The sequence below is a fragment of the Ruditapes philippinarum genome, unplaced genomic scaffold (genome assembly GCF_026571515.1).
Source record: "Ruditapes philippinarum isolate M1 unplaced genomic scaffold, ASM2657151v2 ctg2604_1_1_1_1, whole genome shotgun sequence".
NCBI lineage: Eukaryota > Metazoa > Mollusca > Bivalvia > Venerida > Veneridae > Ruditapes > Ruditapes philippinarum.
The window spans coordinates 306121-325118 of NW_026857602.1; the positions used below are offsets into that span (position 1 = coordinate 306121).

Consider the following 18998-nt stretch of genomic DNA (forward strand, 5'->3'; position numbering starts at 1 on the left):
ATAACAATTAGAGAAACTGATAGCGAGCATCATAGATCCTGATCAGACTGCGCGGATGCGCAGGCTGGTCTGGATCCATGCTTGTCGCAAACCCATTATGTTGGTTTTGTCATGACGCGGCTCATTTCTACTTGATTGCTGTATAATCGCCTTAGGGATATGTTGCCTTATTTTAAAATTTGCCTTGACAGCTTTCTGTGATAACCAGACTGAATTGTCGCCTATACTCCTATTATTAGTTATTAAGTTGTAGCAATCGCATCTTCATTGTATTACAGTTCTGTTTGATTGCTGTATAATCACCTTGAGAATATGTTGCCGGATTTTTAAATTTGTCTTGACAACTTTCTGTTATACCCAGGGTTCCTAACACTGACCACTTTACATTTTGTTTAGTTTCTTGTTTAGGGCACACATATTCTTTTAGTGGATGACCAAACGCCACTGTTTATGAGATGAAACAAAAGTTCCTGAATCACAGCAGTCAGCGCAAATCTGCTGATATTCTAAATTCTTAATTAAACTCCAGTTTCAAGATGTTGACTTCTGCTTGGTCGGGGGCGAAAATGTCTGTATAGCTTATAACTCTACAAAATGTTTTATCACATTTGCCTTCTTACACAAGTGGTAAAATACACAATAATTGCTTGTAAATTAACTTCCGCCCAGAGTTATGCAGAAAACTATGCGAAATGCCACTAAGAAACATTATACTGGAATCATACCCGATAATATCTTCTTGTTTGTAGAGAAAAAATATTAGCACGAGGTAGTACCCTTCTTATCTATCCTATGTAGCTGAAAAGTGGAAGCATACTCGGTAAGGATATTAGTAAGGTCCCAAAATATTTTTGGCTATAGCTGTCTATTCCTAGAGCTTTCTTATTGCTAGATTTTGAACTTTTTATCAATTATCAACAAACAACACTTGTTAACAAACAATACTTTAAATACTGTATTGCAATTTTATGGATATATTGTAAACGGTCCTTTTTAGCAAATATATGGAGACGTCAAGAAAACAGTAATTATTTGTTTTCGTTTGAGAATTCTAATGCAGATTGGTTAACAAAGGGTAATGATAGGTTATCTTACATCCTTTTGTTTTTTATATATATTCAAGAAGACGGTTATCAAAGACCTAACTCCAAATGAACCAGAAAATATAAGAGCACGCAAATGAGTGTTATCCCAAGATTAATTAGTGGTGTTTTTCAAGTACTTGTGGGACCGATATATTGTTATAGAAACTATAACACATTCATTTTCAAGCTTATGGACTAATCACTATTAGGTCGTTATACCTAGTGAAAATCCACTGATAGTCACAGGTATTCATCTTTCGGGTAAATAAAAGTAATCTAAACAAATTATGAAATAATTTATGTTATATACAAACTAATGTAATTTTATATGTTATTTCAACAACTAGCTAATTTAACAATAATAGTTCTAATACATGCATACATATATAAACTACATTCAAACACAATGGTATGGAATCATGTTTAGCTTATTCAATAAAATGCACCGAGAGATATTATATCATAAATGTTATGAATATATATCGTGCAGATTTCATACCAGTAAAAAAGACGTCAAAGTTAAATGTATTATTAACACTTAATTACAACTGTCTTTATATTGACAAACAGAACAATACCCTTGCTCAAGAATAATATTACTAATTTAACCACATCTCTGCCAAATATTTGACACTGCTTTAATATCGACATTTTATTTTGTATTATTTGTCTTTGTTTATCGACAACATCTGTAAACTTTGCTTGGCTGGTTTCCATAATGTATATGAAATATGATCTATAATTGCCTATGCTACATCTATAGGATCATAGTTCAACCGTGGTTATTGCAAAATAGAGTATCCATTTTGTTTTGTACCCATGATATTGTTAGCAGATATATGTTTTATCAATCTCTATTTACAAAAGGCTTAATATCTCTATGAGAAATGATCTTATTTCGATTACAGAAAAATGTTAAAGGTCGTTCTGAATATATAGTTAAAATCGTATTACACTAATTATAATTAAATTTTAAGCCCTATACAAATTCAGCAATATTTAAAATAAACTGCTCTTGATGCGAATCCCTGTCTGGCATAGCCACAAACAGATCTGTATTTTTTCATAATATCCATTTATAATTTCTTCACATAATCCATTTCATAAACACATATTCAACCTATTTCCTAATTATGTTACTTTCATATTTCCGCACTCCTATATTTCACATACTCGATCATGCGCAACGCGTCTGTTTCCATCATGTCCAGAAGACGATTGAGAACGTGATAAGTAGAACCAAATGATGTGTTGGACCCGATCAAACCTCCCAAAATTGGCGAGAAACTTTGCGTAATCCCATCTGCAACATCATACACGCTCAAAGTCTTGTACTGACTCAAAAGTCCACCATCCGCTAATTGGGAATAATTTGTTTTGAAAGCAGACGCATGTTTAAGACTCTCAACCGTTGTGTCTAACGTACGCGCAATTTTCAAAATTGATGCTTCATCTAGACCGAATTGTCGCCTATACTCCTGAACTTCCGCTATAACTGGATCTAAATCCAAATAGAATGAAAGTCCATAAATGTGACAAGCATTTTCAAGCCCCGACATCAGCGCTATTATCCACACTCTCTTCTGTAACGCGCGTCTTTTCTGATGCATAACACCCTTTGCATACACGTGTATTGTTAATGCCATAGCTTCCCACTTTCGTTCTGATAAATCATCAATCATGACATCAGCTAACTTTGGGCCATCATATTTACGGAGATCCGACGTAGTTATGAGATAAACGTAGTCAATCTTTACTTTTGCTTCTTTCACAGATTTGCTAAGCCTTTCTCTAATAGTATTCAATGTTTTACTTTGAACATCACTCGGGTCCAGTTTCTTATTTTCTTCAAGGGCCTTTTCGACATGTTTATCAACATGAGTACATACAAAGTAGTATCTTTTGTTTAACGCTTGCAGTTGACTAGCAAACCAGAAATCATTTTCTGTGAATTGATCTTTTCCAAATATCAGGAAATAGTCATACCTATTAACGTTTATGTTTTTAAGATATAAATCCTTTGAAAAAGCACGTGAACCTAGCTGCGGTAAATCCCAGAATTTCAGATAGTGTTTGTTTGGATGAGAATAAGGAATAGGTTCTATCGTGGTTTGACCATAATTCAAAGCGGCTCCAATTTTATCATCTGCTTTGATTCCCCTTATGGTGTTAATAAAACTAGACTTTCCTGCACCTAGTGACCCGGAAAGTGCAACATGAATCGGAACATCAACCCATTGGTCTCGTTTCTTGACTAACAGCTTATGAAGTCCTTTATAACCATTTTCTTCAAAATGATCCTTGACTTGTTTAGCATCATCTTCGTTCACCGATAGCTCATATACGGACTGATCTTTTTCCATTGCATCAAACCCAATCTGGAAACGAAAACATGTAGTATATGATGATATATTATTGTTTTATAATACCTAGTGAGAAAAATAGTCAAGTCTCATGAGATCTTACTGTTGTTTGTCTGCATTCTTGAGATTTATTATAATTTGTGTCTTGCATCCACAGCATTATTTTACATCTTTCATGTCAATGTATAATTGAAAAAATATTTATACTAAATCAAAATACGAAAAACAAGATCAACAAGGAAGGGTGGCGTTCAATGAAGTCAACCACCGCACGACTCAGTAACACAGGACCACCGGCAGGGAGCCCAGCAGGACTCCAATAAATATTTACAAGATAGTGTCTTAATAATTTATTCGGTATTAAGTTGACACCATTGACGTTCAGAACACTTGTAGATAGAATTTTCAAATTTGCGTTTTCAAATGTTTAATTTATTTGATTTAGGTAAAGAGGTGAACATTGAAAGTCCTTTGGAGCAAGCCACATTATGTAAGATCCGCGAAAATATTATAGTGAAAATTAAAGAATTTTAAGTTTTGTACTACTGCCAGAAATAGCTGATTTTCAACAATACTTTCAACATTAATCTAAAAAGTTCATATCTGAAGAAAATCAGAGATATCAGTAATTTTGAAAATTACTGTCTTCAGTTAGTAAGATAATATTTTAAAATAGAGAAAATAAGAATCCCTAAAGAAAGCCAAATTGAAAATGTTGCAGGCTCGGTTTGATTGAAATATGATAAACAAGATCAACAAGGAAAGGCGGCGTTCAATGAACGCAACCCCCACACGAGCCTGTTCATGGACGGTACTGTCAAATACAAAGTACTGTCCACGCCCCTAGCACCGGCTTAAGCAGAATTAAATATTTAACATGAACAGGTACAATTTGTAAATTTAAAACATCCGCAGATGTTTTAAGCTTCAAGATTGTTAATTGTTTACATTCTACTTACATTTATCACACAATTACACTTTCCTTCATCGTCATTCAATAAATATCCACTTAAAAGCACGCAAGCACCGCGCCATTTTAGAGGTATATAATTAAGTCCATATTAAATGCTGATTAAGACAAAGCCGCTCATTCCAATACTTTACACTTGAAGTTTGAATAACTCCACATCAAAATGTATTGTCTGAATCAGGTATACATTTGTTTAAATACAATGGTTAGATGAAGAGATAGTTCAGTTGCATACGGATTTTAAATCATCGATAATTTAATTGTAAAGACAACCTCTAGTTTACTAGTTTATAACTGACTGTTATAGTATAGTTAATACTCTGAATTTAGAAAGCAATTAAAATAACACTTAAGAAACAGCATTAAGATTAGCAAATTAAGTAATTAACTTATGAAAGTAGAACTTACAAAGACAAATTTATACAAAAGAAAACGAGTTAGATACATTGTAATGTTAAATGTAAATGTAGTGGTACACATACTTTATTAATGTATTATATTATTAAAAAAGAGAAAACATACTTGAGATAATGTTTAAGACAAATTTCAACAATAAAAGGTTTAGATATACTAGAATACAAGTTATGTCTGAAGTCTACACGGTCCTTGTCTTTCTATCAAAGCAGTAAAACTTGCAAAGTTCGATAATGTTGGCAAATCAAAGAGGAGTGTCGAATCAACGAATTATGTCCCTTAAACCTATTCTGCCATCAATTTTTACATTTTCTCAGTTGAATGATTATGTCTTAAAGCAATCTATAATTATACAGAGTGTTTATACCCGTTTACCTGACATTTACATCTTTATTCAACTTTAATGATACATCTAGGAACATTCACCCAAAATTGTTATAATAAAAATATATCTGTGTAATATAACGAAAGATATAAATATTGTTTAAATATTAAAAGTAAGACAGGTCAATGTCTCAATATATTGATATTTACAAATACTAAGCATTTAATATACTGTGATTATAACCTTTAAAGATGACTTTTTTTAAATCTATAACATATTTCTTAAATAAAAATATTTTGTTGAAAGATTTAAACGAATAACAACAGCGACATGGCTAAGTTCGTTATTTTCAGTCGTAGCTATAAACCAGATTTGTTTATGCATGTTAACGCTTATGTTGTATTAACAATAAATCTTCGTGTGAGCAGAATAAATTAAAGTAACATTTTATACATATTAACCTCTGGATACACTCAGTTTTCATTAATAGTAAACGTTCAGTGTTCAGTGAATACATAAAGAATAGACAATGTCGTATAAAGATTTCGAAGTGTACAACTTAAATGATGGCGGGGGAGGTATCTTACATAATCAGATGCTAGTTGATGGAATGCGAATACCAACATTCCGTAAACCACCGGAGGAAACAGCTGCCATCCTCAGGAATATAAAACATTTGAAAATTAGAGACGATGATATCATGCTTTGCACACCTGTCAAGTCAGGTAAGTGTATTTTGCAATTAAGTAGCATGATTTTTGTTGTGATAGTCATGTATTTAGCGTAAATAACACAAAATACTGTATGTAGTGTTCAATATCATTTGACGACGAATGAAATCACTCCAATTTGCAAAACATCGAATAAACAGGCACACTGTGCCACTTATTTAATAAGTAGAACATGTATAATTAAGAGTTTAAAACGAAGTGCGCATGTGTAAACTGAATGTAGTAGCCCGCCTTATAACCACGACGTGACATGCGAGAAGTAGATCAACAAACATATAGGTTCTTCATATAATCAATCAATTACCGCTTTCATGGCGAATCATTTTGTTTATAATTTCCTGGAGAAAATATAGACAAATTCAAGCCTTTTGGTCAATTTGAACTAAGATATATAAATTACAAATGAATGATGATCGTAGGGTAAAGTTCACATTATTTAGAACCATTAGGGGTCACATGGAAGTTTTTCCAAACCCTCAGCGACAAAATTATATAGAGAATGGCTATGTTTCATATCACGTCGGACTCAGATATTTTTCAGAATATTACAGCATTGAAGAAATTCAGCGGAACACGATGCAAATGATGTGCACCCTGTCACCAGACGTACTTTTGCTATTGATATATTGATTAACTTATAAAGCAGTACGATCATTCTTTATTTACTTTTTAGATAAAAAAGCAAAAAAAATAAACACAACAAATTATGTGTTGTTAATTTAGTTTTTCTTTTTTATCTGTAGGCACACATTGGTGCTTTGAAATTCTGACTATGCTTTTGAATGGTGCAACTGAAAGGTCAGACCTACAGAAGATTTTCTTAATGCTTATCAATGTCCCAGAAGAGGAACTGGATCTAATGAAATCCCCAAGGATTCTCAACACTCATTTTCCTTTTAGAATGCTTCCAAGCCAAACAAAGAAGAAGCACACGAAAATAGTACTTGTGTTAAGAAATCCGAAAGATTTGGTGGTTTCGTTGTACTATCACCATACTGGAATGACAAACTATTTTTATAATGGAACATTTTCTGACCACCTTAAGTTATTCATGGAAGGCAAGCGTAAGTAACCTTTGTTATATGCTGGTACGTCTTGATTCAAAACAAATTCTAAATTAAGTCATGCAGAGCACGTATTTGAATACAAAATATTTAAGAGTAATGCGTCATTATCCTGCTCTTTCGCACGCACTCGTGATCTTCCTTTTCTCCTTCCATCCTCACTGTCATCGAAAAAAAACTGACTTCATTTGCATCAATGCAAAACACAAAGTCTTGTAATGTGCAATCAAACTGTATACATTGTTTAAAATATTTTCAGTCATGTACAACAGTTGGTTTGATTATGTCTTAGAATTTGAGAAAGCCCTTGATGATGAACCAGACAGAATTCACCTAACTTTCTATGAAGATTTAAAAGAGGTTTGGTTCTACGAATAATTAATTCCATTATCCCATTTTTAAATTTGATAATACGTGTATACTACGATACCTTGAATACAAACACTGCAGTAGGAGACGTACAATAAATTATCTATCTAAAAATCTAAAAATATCACTTTGTACCTTTTTTGTAAAAGAAAAAAACAGGGATGCACTCATCTTTCATTCATTGAAATTCCACCGTTGAATTGAATTATCGCATTAGTTATGAATTTCGTTTTTAATTAAGAAACAACTTACATCTTAATCTTATTACGAGAAAACATTGTCCTATATTTGTTTATTTTATTTAAGATTTAATGAATGATTTCATTATTACATAGTTTGATTATTTTTAAAGAATGGTGTTGAAGAAATCAAGAAAATTGCCGACTTTCTAGAGGTACCCGCGGCATCTGATCCTGAACTTATTGCAGCTATAAATGACCAATGTCAATTTGATACCATGAAGAAGGAAAAGCAGTATGGACCAGAGTTGGCAAAAAAGATATTTATTGATCCATCCAAATTCAATATGTATCGGAAAGGTTTGGTGTTTTCTTGATTAATCAGGTTTTGTAAATCGTTATTAATTAATTATATACACGACGTGAAGCTTATTTAAAGTCCATTATCAAGTAATGTAACCCTTCAATGCTCAAAGCGCTTAGCAAATAAGGATAAAACTCAAGATCGATGTATGAGGATTTTATAAATATTCTGATTCAATTTGTGTAGCACATATTAACTTTTAAAGAGTTACATTATGTAAAAAAATCTACACAAAGGCGAGAAGAAGTACTTAATTTCAGCACCCCTGGAATGATTAACAAATGCTTTTGTTAAGACATCATAATTAACTTTCATCTGAAATTGAACTTATAAAACCATGAAAAGAAATGATGCACGTGTGCTTGAAATGCGTAACAACGATAAATATTGCCATACAAATACACAGCAGAATATCGTCATATGGAACCGGACTCTTTAGTTAGAAATCGTGCGTGCTTTTATGTGTGCGATATTGTCCTGTAGATAAGCTTTAAATTACAATTGCAAGTTATGTCATCCACAAAATAATATTTTCAGATTACTTACAGCAGAATGCCCTGGTCCTAAAATGATTTGTGAATAATAATATATAAATGGGGAAAAAATCCGTGATTTTGTTTTGAACGAAAATAACAATTATATAAATGATAGTGCAAAAAACCTCTGTCTAAATGTGTAATTATTAGCTTAATGAGTCCCCAAATCATGTACGCTATATATCATGAACCGGGCTACAAGTGGTAATTTACTAAAAGACATGAATTTTGGCTGAAAACTAGCTCACATGAAAGCAGTCAGTGAGTCTTAGAACCTATACAGTAGCCTGGAAAGATAAAGACCTGATAATGACCGTCTTTGCGATGCACCAAGCACACTCCCTAGCCAATTCGTTGTACCCGCAACTTACTTCACAACAGCAGGTGTCAAGTGCTGTGTGGCAGCTGTAAAAAGTTGTCCCGTACTTCACTTCAGTGTTGTTATATTTTTCTGGTCCTTCGGGATCATTGATCACTTTGTTTCCAGATTTTTTTAGAGCTACTCAATGATACTTTATTACCCGTAATTACATAACTTGTACTGCAGGCTACTTTTTAAAAGCTGGTAGTTGCATAAAAAATTGGGAGGTGACCGTTATTTTTTTGACATACAGTTATTAATAATTCCACCGGTAGGTTTCAATACAACGACGTAAATAACGTGATACATGTGTGTATATGATAACCATGACAACCTAAAAGATAACTTTTATATCTGACTTTTTGTTATCTGACTTTTTTAATTCCACGTCTTTTCAATATTCGTCTATAAAACTATTCAATTATTTTACAATATCATCATCGTTATTATCATCATCATTTTGTTGTCGTTGTTATCAACTCCGATATATTTGTCTTTGCAGGAGAGATTGGTGACTGGAAGAATCATTTTACTGTTGCTGAAAATGAAAGATTTGATCAACTCTTTGAAGAAAAAATGAAAACATCTAAACTGAGATTTAGATTTGAACCATCAACTTCAGTGAATTATTAAAATAATTTATTTGTTGGTCGATATAAAAAGATCATTTCGAAATTTCATTCTTTTCAATTTAACCAAGACATTTTTTTTGTTAAATTTATATTAAAAACTATATGACATATTAAGGCTCTTAAACTGCATCCTGTCTATGAAAACAATACACAAAACAATCGAAAGTACATAGTTGAAGAGAAATAAATACAAAGGAAAAGGACTAGTGTATTTAAAGAGCTCCACTGAGGTCAAAAAGTCTAAAACATAATGTTTCTTAATTCTTTCATAGATCAAGTGAAGCGTTAAAGTTGCACAAATCTGCAATGGATTATTAATAAGACTTAGGGTTAAACTAAATATCGAAGTTCTGTGCGATTCATAGACTGATTTTAGTGTAAATCGTTACAACGCTTTTATTTTTTGGGTCACTTTGTACACTAAAAATCATTATTCTGGAAAAACGCGATGAAAATAAAACGATGTAAAAATGTTTTATTACAAGTTTTTGTTTCAGACCTACCTCAAAGGATACACAAATCTCGGTCATTCCCGTGATGTCAAAAACCTCAGTAGAGTCACTTTAAATTTTGTAAAATATATTTTTAAATATTTTATAATTTATACCTGAACTATTTAAAATTAATAAAATAGTTATTAATTCAGGTAAAAATAGAAAACCAAACAGAAAACAAAAGCATACACGTTCTTGTTAGACTGTACAGATCGTTGTAATGTATGGTTTCGTTTTGGATTGGCACAAACACGTATACCATCAATGAAACAGCCGATGTAGAAAATGCGTAACATAGAATGGGTGCTATTTAAACGTGATCTACATTTTGTCAAAGTGCTCCGTGATATATGTGCTTTTTGTAAATACTGTTTTAATTACAGCTCGGTAATTTTTTGTTAGTGAGTTTGTTAGATATGTATATTTTTGCTGGCGAAATTTGTAAAAACGTTTGCGTTGTATTAATGAAGCAAAGCTGTAACCCAAGTGACGAATGCTCTCGAAAAAGTTTCTTAAGCATGCAAGTATTATGAAAAGAAAAGAGAATGAAAGTAACTAATTGCTTGATATTGATCTTTGTATTATTGTACATGTAATCACCAATTGTGATAGCGTGAACCTTCAAAATATAAGTGTGACCTTGACCTTTGAAGAAGGGACGTGGTTCCTGGACGCGAAATAATGTTGATATGAGATTGACATTTGTGGCAAGTTATTTCAAAATCCCTCAATGCATGACTAAGTTACAGTCTGGACATGATTATTGTGTAGGTGGGGACACACGGACAGACAGACGGACATGAGTCTCAGCCAGCCGCGACACATTGTCTTGATATGGTAGACATTTGTGCAAAGTTATTTTAAAATCCTTCCATGCATGACAAAATTACAGTCCGGACATGCATGTATATCTTCAAACTCTTCTTGAGAGAATGAGTCCCTTCATACTATAAGTGTGACCTTGACCTTGAAGGTATGTACATTGGTTTTAGTCGCCACATGTCGTCTTGATATGGTATGTGGTACACATTTTATGCCGATCCTTTTATGCCTAGTTATATTAAAATCCTTCGATGCATGACAGGGACAGTGCGGACACAAATGTGTTTACCCATAGATAAATTCTAATTGTGATAAAGTGAAATTCAACTTTGGTAGTGTGACCTTGACCTTTGAGGTAGGGACGTGATTATAAGATGAGACACATCGTCTTGATGTGGTAGACATTTAAACAAAGTTATTCTTAAAACCTTCAATGCATGACAAAGTAACAGTCCGGACTCAAATGTGTGTACCTACAAATTGTTATTGTAATCAAGTGAAACTTCAAAATGTTAGTGTGACCTTGACCTTTGAGGTAGGGACGCGACACATTCTCTCTATGTGGTAGACATTTATGCAAACTAACTCTAAAATCCTTAGATGCATGACAAAGTTACAGTCTGGACACGATTGTGTGTACCTTTTAACTCTAATTGTGATAATGTGAAACTTTAAAATGTTAGTGTGACCTTGACCTTTGAGATAGGGAAGTAATTCTTGGACGTAACAAATTGTCTTGATGTGGTAGACATTTATGCCTAGTTATTTTAAAATCATTCGATGCATGACAAAGTTACAATCCGGACACGAATGTGTGTACCTATTACTCTAATTGCGATAATGTGAAACTTCAAAATGATAGGGTGACCTTGACCTTTGAGGTAGGGACGTGGTTCTTAGACACGACACATTATCTTGTTGTGGTAGACATTTGTGCCAAGTTATTTTAAATTCCCTCAATGTATGACAAAGTTACAGTCCGAACACGAATGAAGTGGGGATACACAGACAGACAGACGGACGAACGAACGAACAGACGATGCGATTTTAATATGCCTCCCTTCGGGGTCATAAAAATGAAGAAGTATATGAATTTTCCGGACCTCGTGCAGTCCTCGAGTGTTACATACATGCCTGAGTAGTTATTTATAAAACATTTAAGTACTGAAAATGTAACATATGTTAAACCATCCGTTGAATTTAACGAGAATTTTCAAATTGAGACATTCCTTGTGACTGATTAATCTTAAAATATACTGTTTACGTGTTATCAATAAAACATTAATTGGATTATAAAAAACTGGATCTCTTAACAATGTACTTTAAAGATACACTATGCTCATCTTTAGGTATATACTTTTATTGCAGAATTTCATTGAAATCTAGGAAATTATTACTGAATACGTATCATTTGAATAAGAGAATGCACAATGTTTGGGAAGCAGAATTCCTATATATTTCCCTACATCTGGTTAATTTGGTATTTTCTTAAAAACTGCAAGTTTTCCAATGACACTTAGTATTCATACTGCATTTACCAATAGTGTGTATGGTAACATAAAACATAACATATATTCTCTGTGTGAACTCAAAAGATGTTTATTTTACATTTTAAACGATCACTATCTTAAAAACTGAGCCGGGTACAAAATGTTGCCGATTCGGAAAAAAACATCCTTTCACTGTCTAAATGTTAACTTTATGTGCATTGAATTATAAAGAGTGTCTTGAATATTGAGAGGAATCTGTTCCTAGATATATGTGATTTAATTAAGACTGTAATTTCATACTTGATGCCACAAGTGAAGAATCAGCGGCATTTTGCTTTGAGTCGATTTCGCTAAATGATTTTATTCAAATAAAAGAAACTAAATGTTTCTTTGTCCAGTTTACCTTTGTCAAACTTAATTGTCTCATGCTATGTTGATACCTACATTTCATATGGTTTATTGTTTATGCTATACTTATCCAACTGAACACAATGTCTTATGTCTGTTCTAAGAATTCTTTATGCCTATTTTAATCTTTGAATATGTTTGATTGTAATTTTTAATTAAAAACAGCACCGTATTTGTCTGTTCTTTTTTCAACAAAATAAAGCACGATATGAAACCGTACAATATTGAACCCATGCTCGTGTTCCTTTTGGCGACGTAAATATTCGCAGATAAAGATATATCGAAAGCAAAGTATGTATACATTCAAATATTTGATATACAGTGTCAAGTGATTGTATAGAGCTTTATTGGTCTATGACATGATACACAAATTCAACGTACCTTCTCAATAATTTTGAAAGTATACATAAATTTGATTTGAAGAGTGGTTTGTGGTACTTGCTCGTTTGTTTGTTTGTTTGTTTGTTTCATTTTACGCCTTTTTTCAACAGTATTTCAGTCATATAGGCGGGTAGTTTCCTAACCATCGTTCCTGGAGAGTTACACCAGTACTAGACTACCTTTCTCCGTGATAAACTACAAAAGCATCTCCCGGGGATCGAACCCACGCCAGAGAGGTAACTGGATAAGAAGTCATCGACTCTAACCCCTCGACCACGGAGGCGGTTCCTTGCCATATCAAATTGCATGCCGTGGTATTACCAAAACGTGTCGAGTAACATTTAAATAATAATTTTACCAAGCATAATATTTTCTGTTTCATTGGACTGACTCTATTCACCCTTAACTTCAGTGAGTGAGCTTTAAGCAATTTTTTTGCAGGGAATTAATCTTTCATTGGGAAAAAGTTTCGTTTTCTTTAGAGCCATCTCCTTCCTGTTATAGTTGACATCAGTACTGTTTATACAATCATGCCCAACATTATCATGTTATGCTTCATTTCTTTAAAAAAATATTTACAAAAATAAAAAAAAAACATCATTCAATTCAATTCACATTACGTATATACAAGTGAATAATATCAATCATTATTTTCCAATTCGATCGTCTTGGTATTTTTTTCAGTCGGTGAAATCGCTTTACCTTACTAAACAGTGGTTTAAACGACATTTTTTGGAAAATTTCGTATCGAAACTGCATCCAAAATGATGAGAAAGATGTTCTACGTTGAACTGTAGATTATGTTTTAAACGGTCTAAATTGTCTGTTAACTTATTATATGAAAGAAAATATTTAAACTTAGTGCTCGCCAATTTTTTTAAGCCAATCACCGACGAGGATTTTTCAAATTTTCAGGTTACAAATCTTAATAGAACATATTTTATATAAACTGGACGTTTTATATTATAAAACGCAAGTGGGCGGAGCACTAAGCCGGTTAGAGTGCATATTGGACGTTCTTCGTAAATAAGAAAGCTACAGTCGCTTCGCAAGCTCCGCTCCTTTTTAGCTTTCTTATTTACGAAGAACACCCAATATGCACTCTAACCTATACAGAGGTCGAAGGTTCGAGCCCCACAGGGAGCGTTAATTGAAGGATGAATGTTTCTCGTGGGACTCGTTCCGAAATGGCCGCTTCGTGAGCCGCGAGGTAGTTAAAATGAATGGTTACCGATTTCTATCCGCCTGGCGCCAGGCATAGTGGTAGGAATTGGGAGGTACATGGTATGCAACGAAAAGGTGTCTCATAAGTCAAAATGGCTGGCCCTTTCAGTAGGGGTGACACTATAATAAACAAGACCTTTACCTTTACCTTTATATTTCAATAATTTCCTTTTATTTGCGATTCGTATTTGTATATTAGATACTAAACGGCAAGATGTTAACCAGCTCATCTACGAAGGAAGTAATACATTTGAAATCGAATTCGTTCTATAAAACATGAAAAACGAGGTCTACAAGGAAGGTCGGCATTCAACGGATACAACCTCCAACACAGAACCACCGGTAAGGAGTCCAGCAGGACACCAAACAGGACAGGCCACACGGGGAAAATCACAATGAACGGACGGGATGTCATTATATATTGTTCAGGTAGGAAATCATTGAAACATACAAGGTAATTAAAAATGAAAAATAACTAAAAGACCTACAAAAGGATAAGGGTGTAGGGAAAGGTACCAGAAGGACGGGTTGGTGGTTTTAAGTCATGTTAGATACTTATCATCTAAGGATATAATCCATGCAAAAATGTAGCAAAATGTAAACAAAGTTTAAAACTACATATTAAATCACTATAAATGTACTTATTGTTAAATGCAAAAGAACAGAACATTGCTAAATTGTATCTTTTGTGAAACTATATCAGAACACAAATAAATAAAAAAAATCAGACATAAAAGTTAAAGTAATGCTGGGGCATTTTGGGCCTTTAAAAGTAATTATTCGACAAAAAATAATGAATTTGTTCAAAGATAGACACATCAAGTGAAATGTGTCTTTGGATGACTGCAAAAAGACAAACTGTTTATGTTGTGAATCAACAAGTAAATAATAAGTTGAACTGGATATCTTGACAAGTAATTCATATTTGTTTGTATAATGTTAAATGTTTAGAGCAGAAATACTCTTATATATCTTATTTTACTTATTTATTATTTAAGTACTATTAAATCAATGTTTAACAACAAATGACAGCTTAATAGCTGAAAATGATAATTCCGTGATTAATTTTATTAAAGAAACAAAGAGTTTCAAGGACATACATTCAGTTTTGAGGTAAATATATTGATATCATCTGTTTAAAGTCATTGTTTAAACTTTCTTTTATAATTCTGTTATGCTATTCGAGGCATTTGGAGTCGTATGGTCCATAACGCTTTTATAAAACGCTTTCATCTTCTACATGATAATAGTCAGAAATGCTTGAACTTTCTCTTTTAGATTGTGTCTAATGATTCTTCTCGTGTGCTTTCTCATACTTTAGACAATACACGACTCCACCGGCCAGCTTTACATACAGATGACGTGGTCGCAATCGTTTTAGTCTCGTAAAACGCAATAAGCACGAATGCATTTTCAGTTCAATTTATCTCTTAAAAGTAATTACATAAGATATTGTATTTTAGGTTTATAACTGTTAGTTATGAGTACATACGTAGATTATAACAAAGCGTCTCGTCTCTATGACAACCAGAGAGTTGCTGTTGGTGCCGATGTTATGGCTGCTATGCTACAGTTTTACAGCGGTAAACCGTTAGAGGTAAATATAATTAACACACACACAAAACTGTACAGTTAATGGTAAAAGTGAAACGAAAATAATTAAGCAAAATAACTTTTATGTTATTTGCCCATTAGAAATGCTTTTCAAATATGATAACGAACAAATACACCGACTTTAAAGTGAAGATCTGTGATACTTTTCGAGAATGTACGATTACAGAAGGCTTGTCATGAGAATGACTGGCTTTCATGTTATTAAATCTGAGTGAGGCGGGTTTGGTGATAGAACTATACCCAATCTTAAGTTATTCTTCGGAAACTGTTGTGAGTTTTAAGGTAATAGTGACCTTGACCTTTGACCTCAAAATCAATAGGGGTCTTCTACCCAATATGGACAATCATCCTATGAAGTTTGAATATTGTTGGCCAGTATTCCAACTTGAATACTGTATAATCACCCTTAGGATATGTTGCCTGCTTTTTAAATTTGTCTTTTGACGTCTTGTCTGTGATATGCAGGCTTCATAACCTCAGATCCGCTTTCAAAAATCCATTTTATTTAGTTCCGCCCATTGTTTTCTCGTTTTGGGCACTCGCATTCTTTTACTTGGGGACCATACGCCGCTTTTCATGGAAGGACACCACTGTGTCACATTGAAGGTTCCATGATGACCGCCGTATGAACACATCTGCGGATGTTTCTAAATTCAAAATTTTATCATTTTTGTAATTAAATGTTGAATTCTGCTTAAGTGGACGGTAACTTGCACTTTCCAGTACCGTCCATGAACAGGCTTAATTAAACCGAGCCTGCAACATTTTACAATTTTGCCTTGCTAGGCTTTCTTTAGGGATTCTGTTTTTCTCTATTTGATTTAACCTGGTCATGGACGGTACTGTCAAGTGCAAACTACCATCCATGCCCTCTAGCACCGGCTTAAGCAGAATTTAACATGAACTGGTACAATTTTGAAACATTCGCAGATGTGTTCATATGGCGGATGTCATGGAAGCTACATCTAGAGCTACCTAATTACTGTAATTTATGTTATTTGGTATATGTAAATTTATTGCATCTCGTTATCTTGACAATGTTTTTTTAACATTCGTGGCTACTCCATAAGCGAAAGCTCATGAGGTAAATAAATGCGTCTTACACAATTTCTTTTCAAGAAATGTTGTTTATTTTTACGGTGTTGTTTGATTTTATTTTGATAATTTTTACCGTGAAATTATCAATATAGCTTTTATTTTCATATCAGAAATCCTCTCAAAGGCCTAAAATAAGCACAATTATTAATTTTCTAATTATTCAAAATGAATATATACATGTACGTACAACCAAAAACACAGCGCCAATTTCCCTTGGTAAGCAAGTCAGGTGAGTTTTATTTAAATTACTTTGCATTTATCTTTAAACGCTAATATGATATCACATTATTTAAGTATTAAACACAATAGACTATTGTGTTTAATACTTAAATAATGTGATATCATATCAGCGTTTAATTTTAGAGAGAAATAAGAATCCCTAAAGAAAGCCCAACACGGCAAAATTGAAAATGTTGCAGGCTCGGTTTGATTGAGCATGTTCATGGACGGTACTGTCAAGTGCAAACTACCGTCCACGCCCCCTAGCACCATCTTAAGCAGAATTCAACATTTTACATGAACTGGTAAAATTTAGAATTTTGAAACATCCGCAGATGTGTTCATATGGCGGTTATCATGGAACCTTCAATGTGACACGTTAGTGCCATTCCATGAAAAGCGGCATATGGTCCCCAAGTAAAAACATGCATGTGCCCCAAACGAGAAAAAAATGGGCGGAACTAAATAAAATGGAATTTTGAAAGCGGATCTGAGGTTATGAAGCCTGCATATCACAGATATGACGTCAAAAGACAAATTTAAAAAGCAGGCAACATATCCTAAGGGTGGTTCAGCAGTATTCATGTTAGGAATACTTGAACCACCTAACAAGAAAGATCCCGAATAGAAAGAACTAAAACAACACAAGCACAACAATAATGTCGTGCTGAACGATCTTAAGGACCGAAAATATAACATCTCTGATTGAATGTACGGTGCGACTTTTTACGGCCTCCACAAGGCACAAACAATGCTGATGTGGCGATAAAATAGAGAGAAATAAGAATCCCTAAAGAAAACCGCTTCCATTCATTGGCAAATAGGTTTTGAAGATTTTGGATGCCGGATGTGGTACAGGAAATTATGCAAAAGCATTTATTGAAATGGGTGCTAAACAGATAACACTACTGGATGCTTCGTCAAAGATGTTAGATAAAGCCAGAAGCAAGCTGAAAGAATGCATAGAAAAGGGCATGATAGCAGGTATTATAGAGGCGAAGATGCCACCTATGCCATTCCCAGATGATACATTTGATGCTGTCATGTTCAATGTGGTAAGTGATATAAAATGAATTTCATTTTTTCCATAATATTTGTTAATAATTATGCTTGTAATATGATGTTATTTTTGAAAATATCTTTTCCAATTTGTTTTCATCTCTTCCATTTGAGATGATTGTCGTTATCAATAAGCAACAGTAGAATTATCTTAAACGCGGCTTAAATTGGTTCAATTAAAGCCGTGACAGGAATAAATAATTCAATTTATTTATTCAGCATTAGTTTGTTGCCTTTAAAATAAAGTATGATTCAGTAATATGTTTGACTTCAAACCTTTGACAGTTTTATTACAAAGGTTGTAAGTCAATGCGGTTAGTACAGCGTCTTTTTAATCTAATGTTACATCAGCTTTATAGTGTCAATTTGACACCTGCCGAAAATTTATCAAATATTTTAATTCAATCAAGTGTTGAATCATCTGCAAGGAAAAGTACATTTCCAAAAGAAAACGTGACAATGAGGTATAACAGAATCTTTTTCCATCAGAAGTTTTTGAAACTTTCTATAATAATGATGGTTTCATTTTCAAATATACAGTCAAATATTTTACTCGAATAGGTTTTGAATCATTTGGACCGAAATGATAATACATTTACAAACAGTGTGTCAACCCTGAAGGAAACAGTTCGTTATTTACGACCAGAAAGTCTAATCATCATATCTACCGTGCTCGATACCGTATCAACAAGAGTTATATGGTTTACACAACTTAACATGGATTTAACAAATCGATTCGTTGAAGCATTGTGCCCACTCTGGAACAATTTGAACAAATGTTTCATGACGCTGGAAT

The 18998-nt window shown here is 33.4% G+C and overlaps 3 protein-coding genes across 3 annotated transcripts; 2 read left to right on the forward strand and 1 right to left on the reverse strand.

The window, feature by feature from the left end:
* Nucleotides 1–1230: 1230 nt before the first annotated feature.
* Nucleotides 1231–4661, reverse strand: LOC132750293 (T-cell-specific guanine nucleotide triphosphate-binding protein 2-like). The gene is made up of 2 exons (XM_060740241.1): nucleotides 4408–4661; nucleotides 1231–3463 (listed from the first exon to the last, which is right to left on the reverse strand). The coding sequence occupies exon 2, from the start codon at nucleotides 3446–3448 to the stop codon at nucleotides 2228–2230; it is 1221 nt and encodes a 406-aa protein (XP_060596224.1). The 5' UTR covers nucleotides 3449–3463; nucleotides 4408–4661; the 3' UTR covers nucleotides 1231–2227.
* An 819-nt stretch (nucleotides 4662–5480) lies between these two features.
* Nucleotides 5481–9377, forward strand: LOC132750294 (sulfotransferase 1B1-like; the record flags this gene model as incomplete). The annotated part of the gene is given in 5 exon segments (XM_060740242.1): nucleotides 5481–5882; nucleotides 6632–6952; nucleotides 7212–7312; nucleotides 7674–7860; nucleotides 9264–9377. Coding segments are annotated over 5 exon segments (919 nt in total), but the record flags the coding sequence as incomplete, so codon positions are not given.
* A 4753-nt stretch (nucleotides 9378–14130) lies between these two features.
* On the forward strand, nucleotides 14131–18994 carry LOC132750298 (malonyl-[acyl-carrier protein] O-methyltransferase-like; the record flags this gene model as incomplete). Its single annotated transcript, XM_060740247.1, has 4 exons — nucleotides 14131–14641; nucleotides 15676–15809; nucleotides 17968–18198; nucleotides 18764–18994. Coding segments are annotated over exons 2-4 (579 nt in total), but the record flags the coding sequence as incomplete, so codon positions are not given.
* Between the last annotated feature and the right edge of the window lie 4 nt (nucleotides 18995–18998).

Coding starts and splice junctions, on each gene's coding strand:
- LOC132750293 (XM_060740241.1), bottom strand. CDS start 3,448: ATGGAAAAAGATCAGTCCGTATATGAGCTATCGGTGAACGAAGATGAT.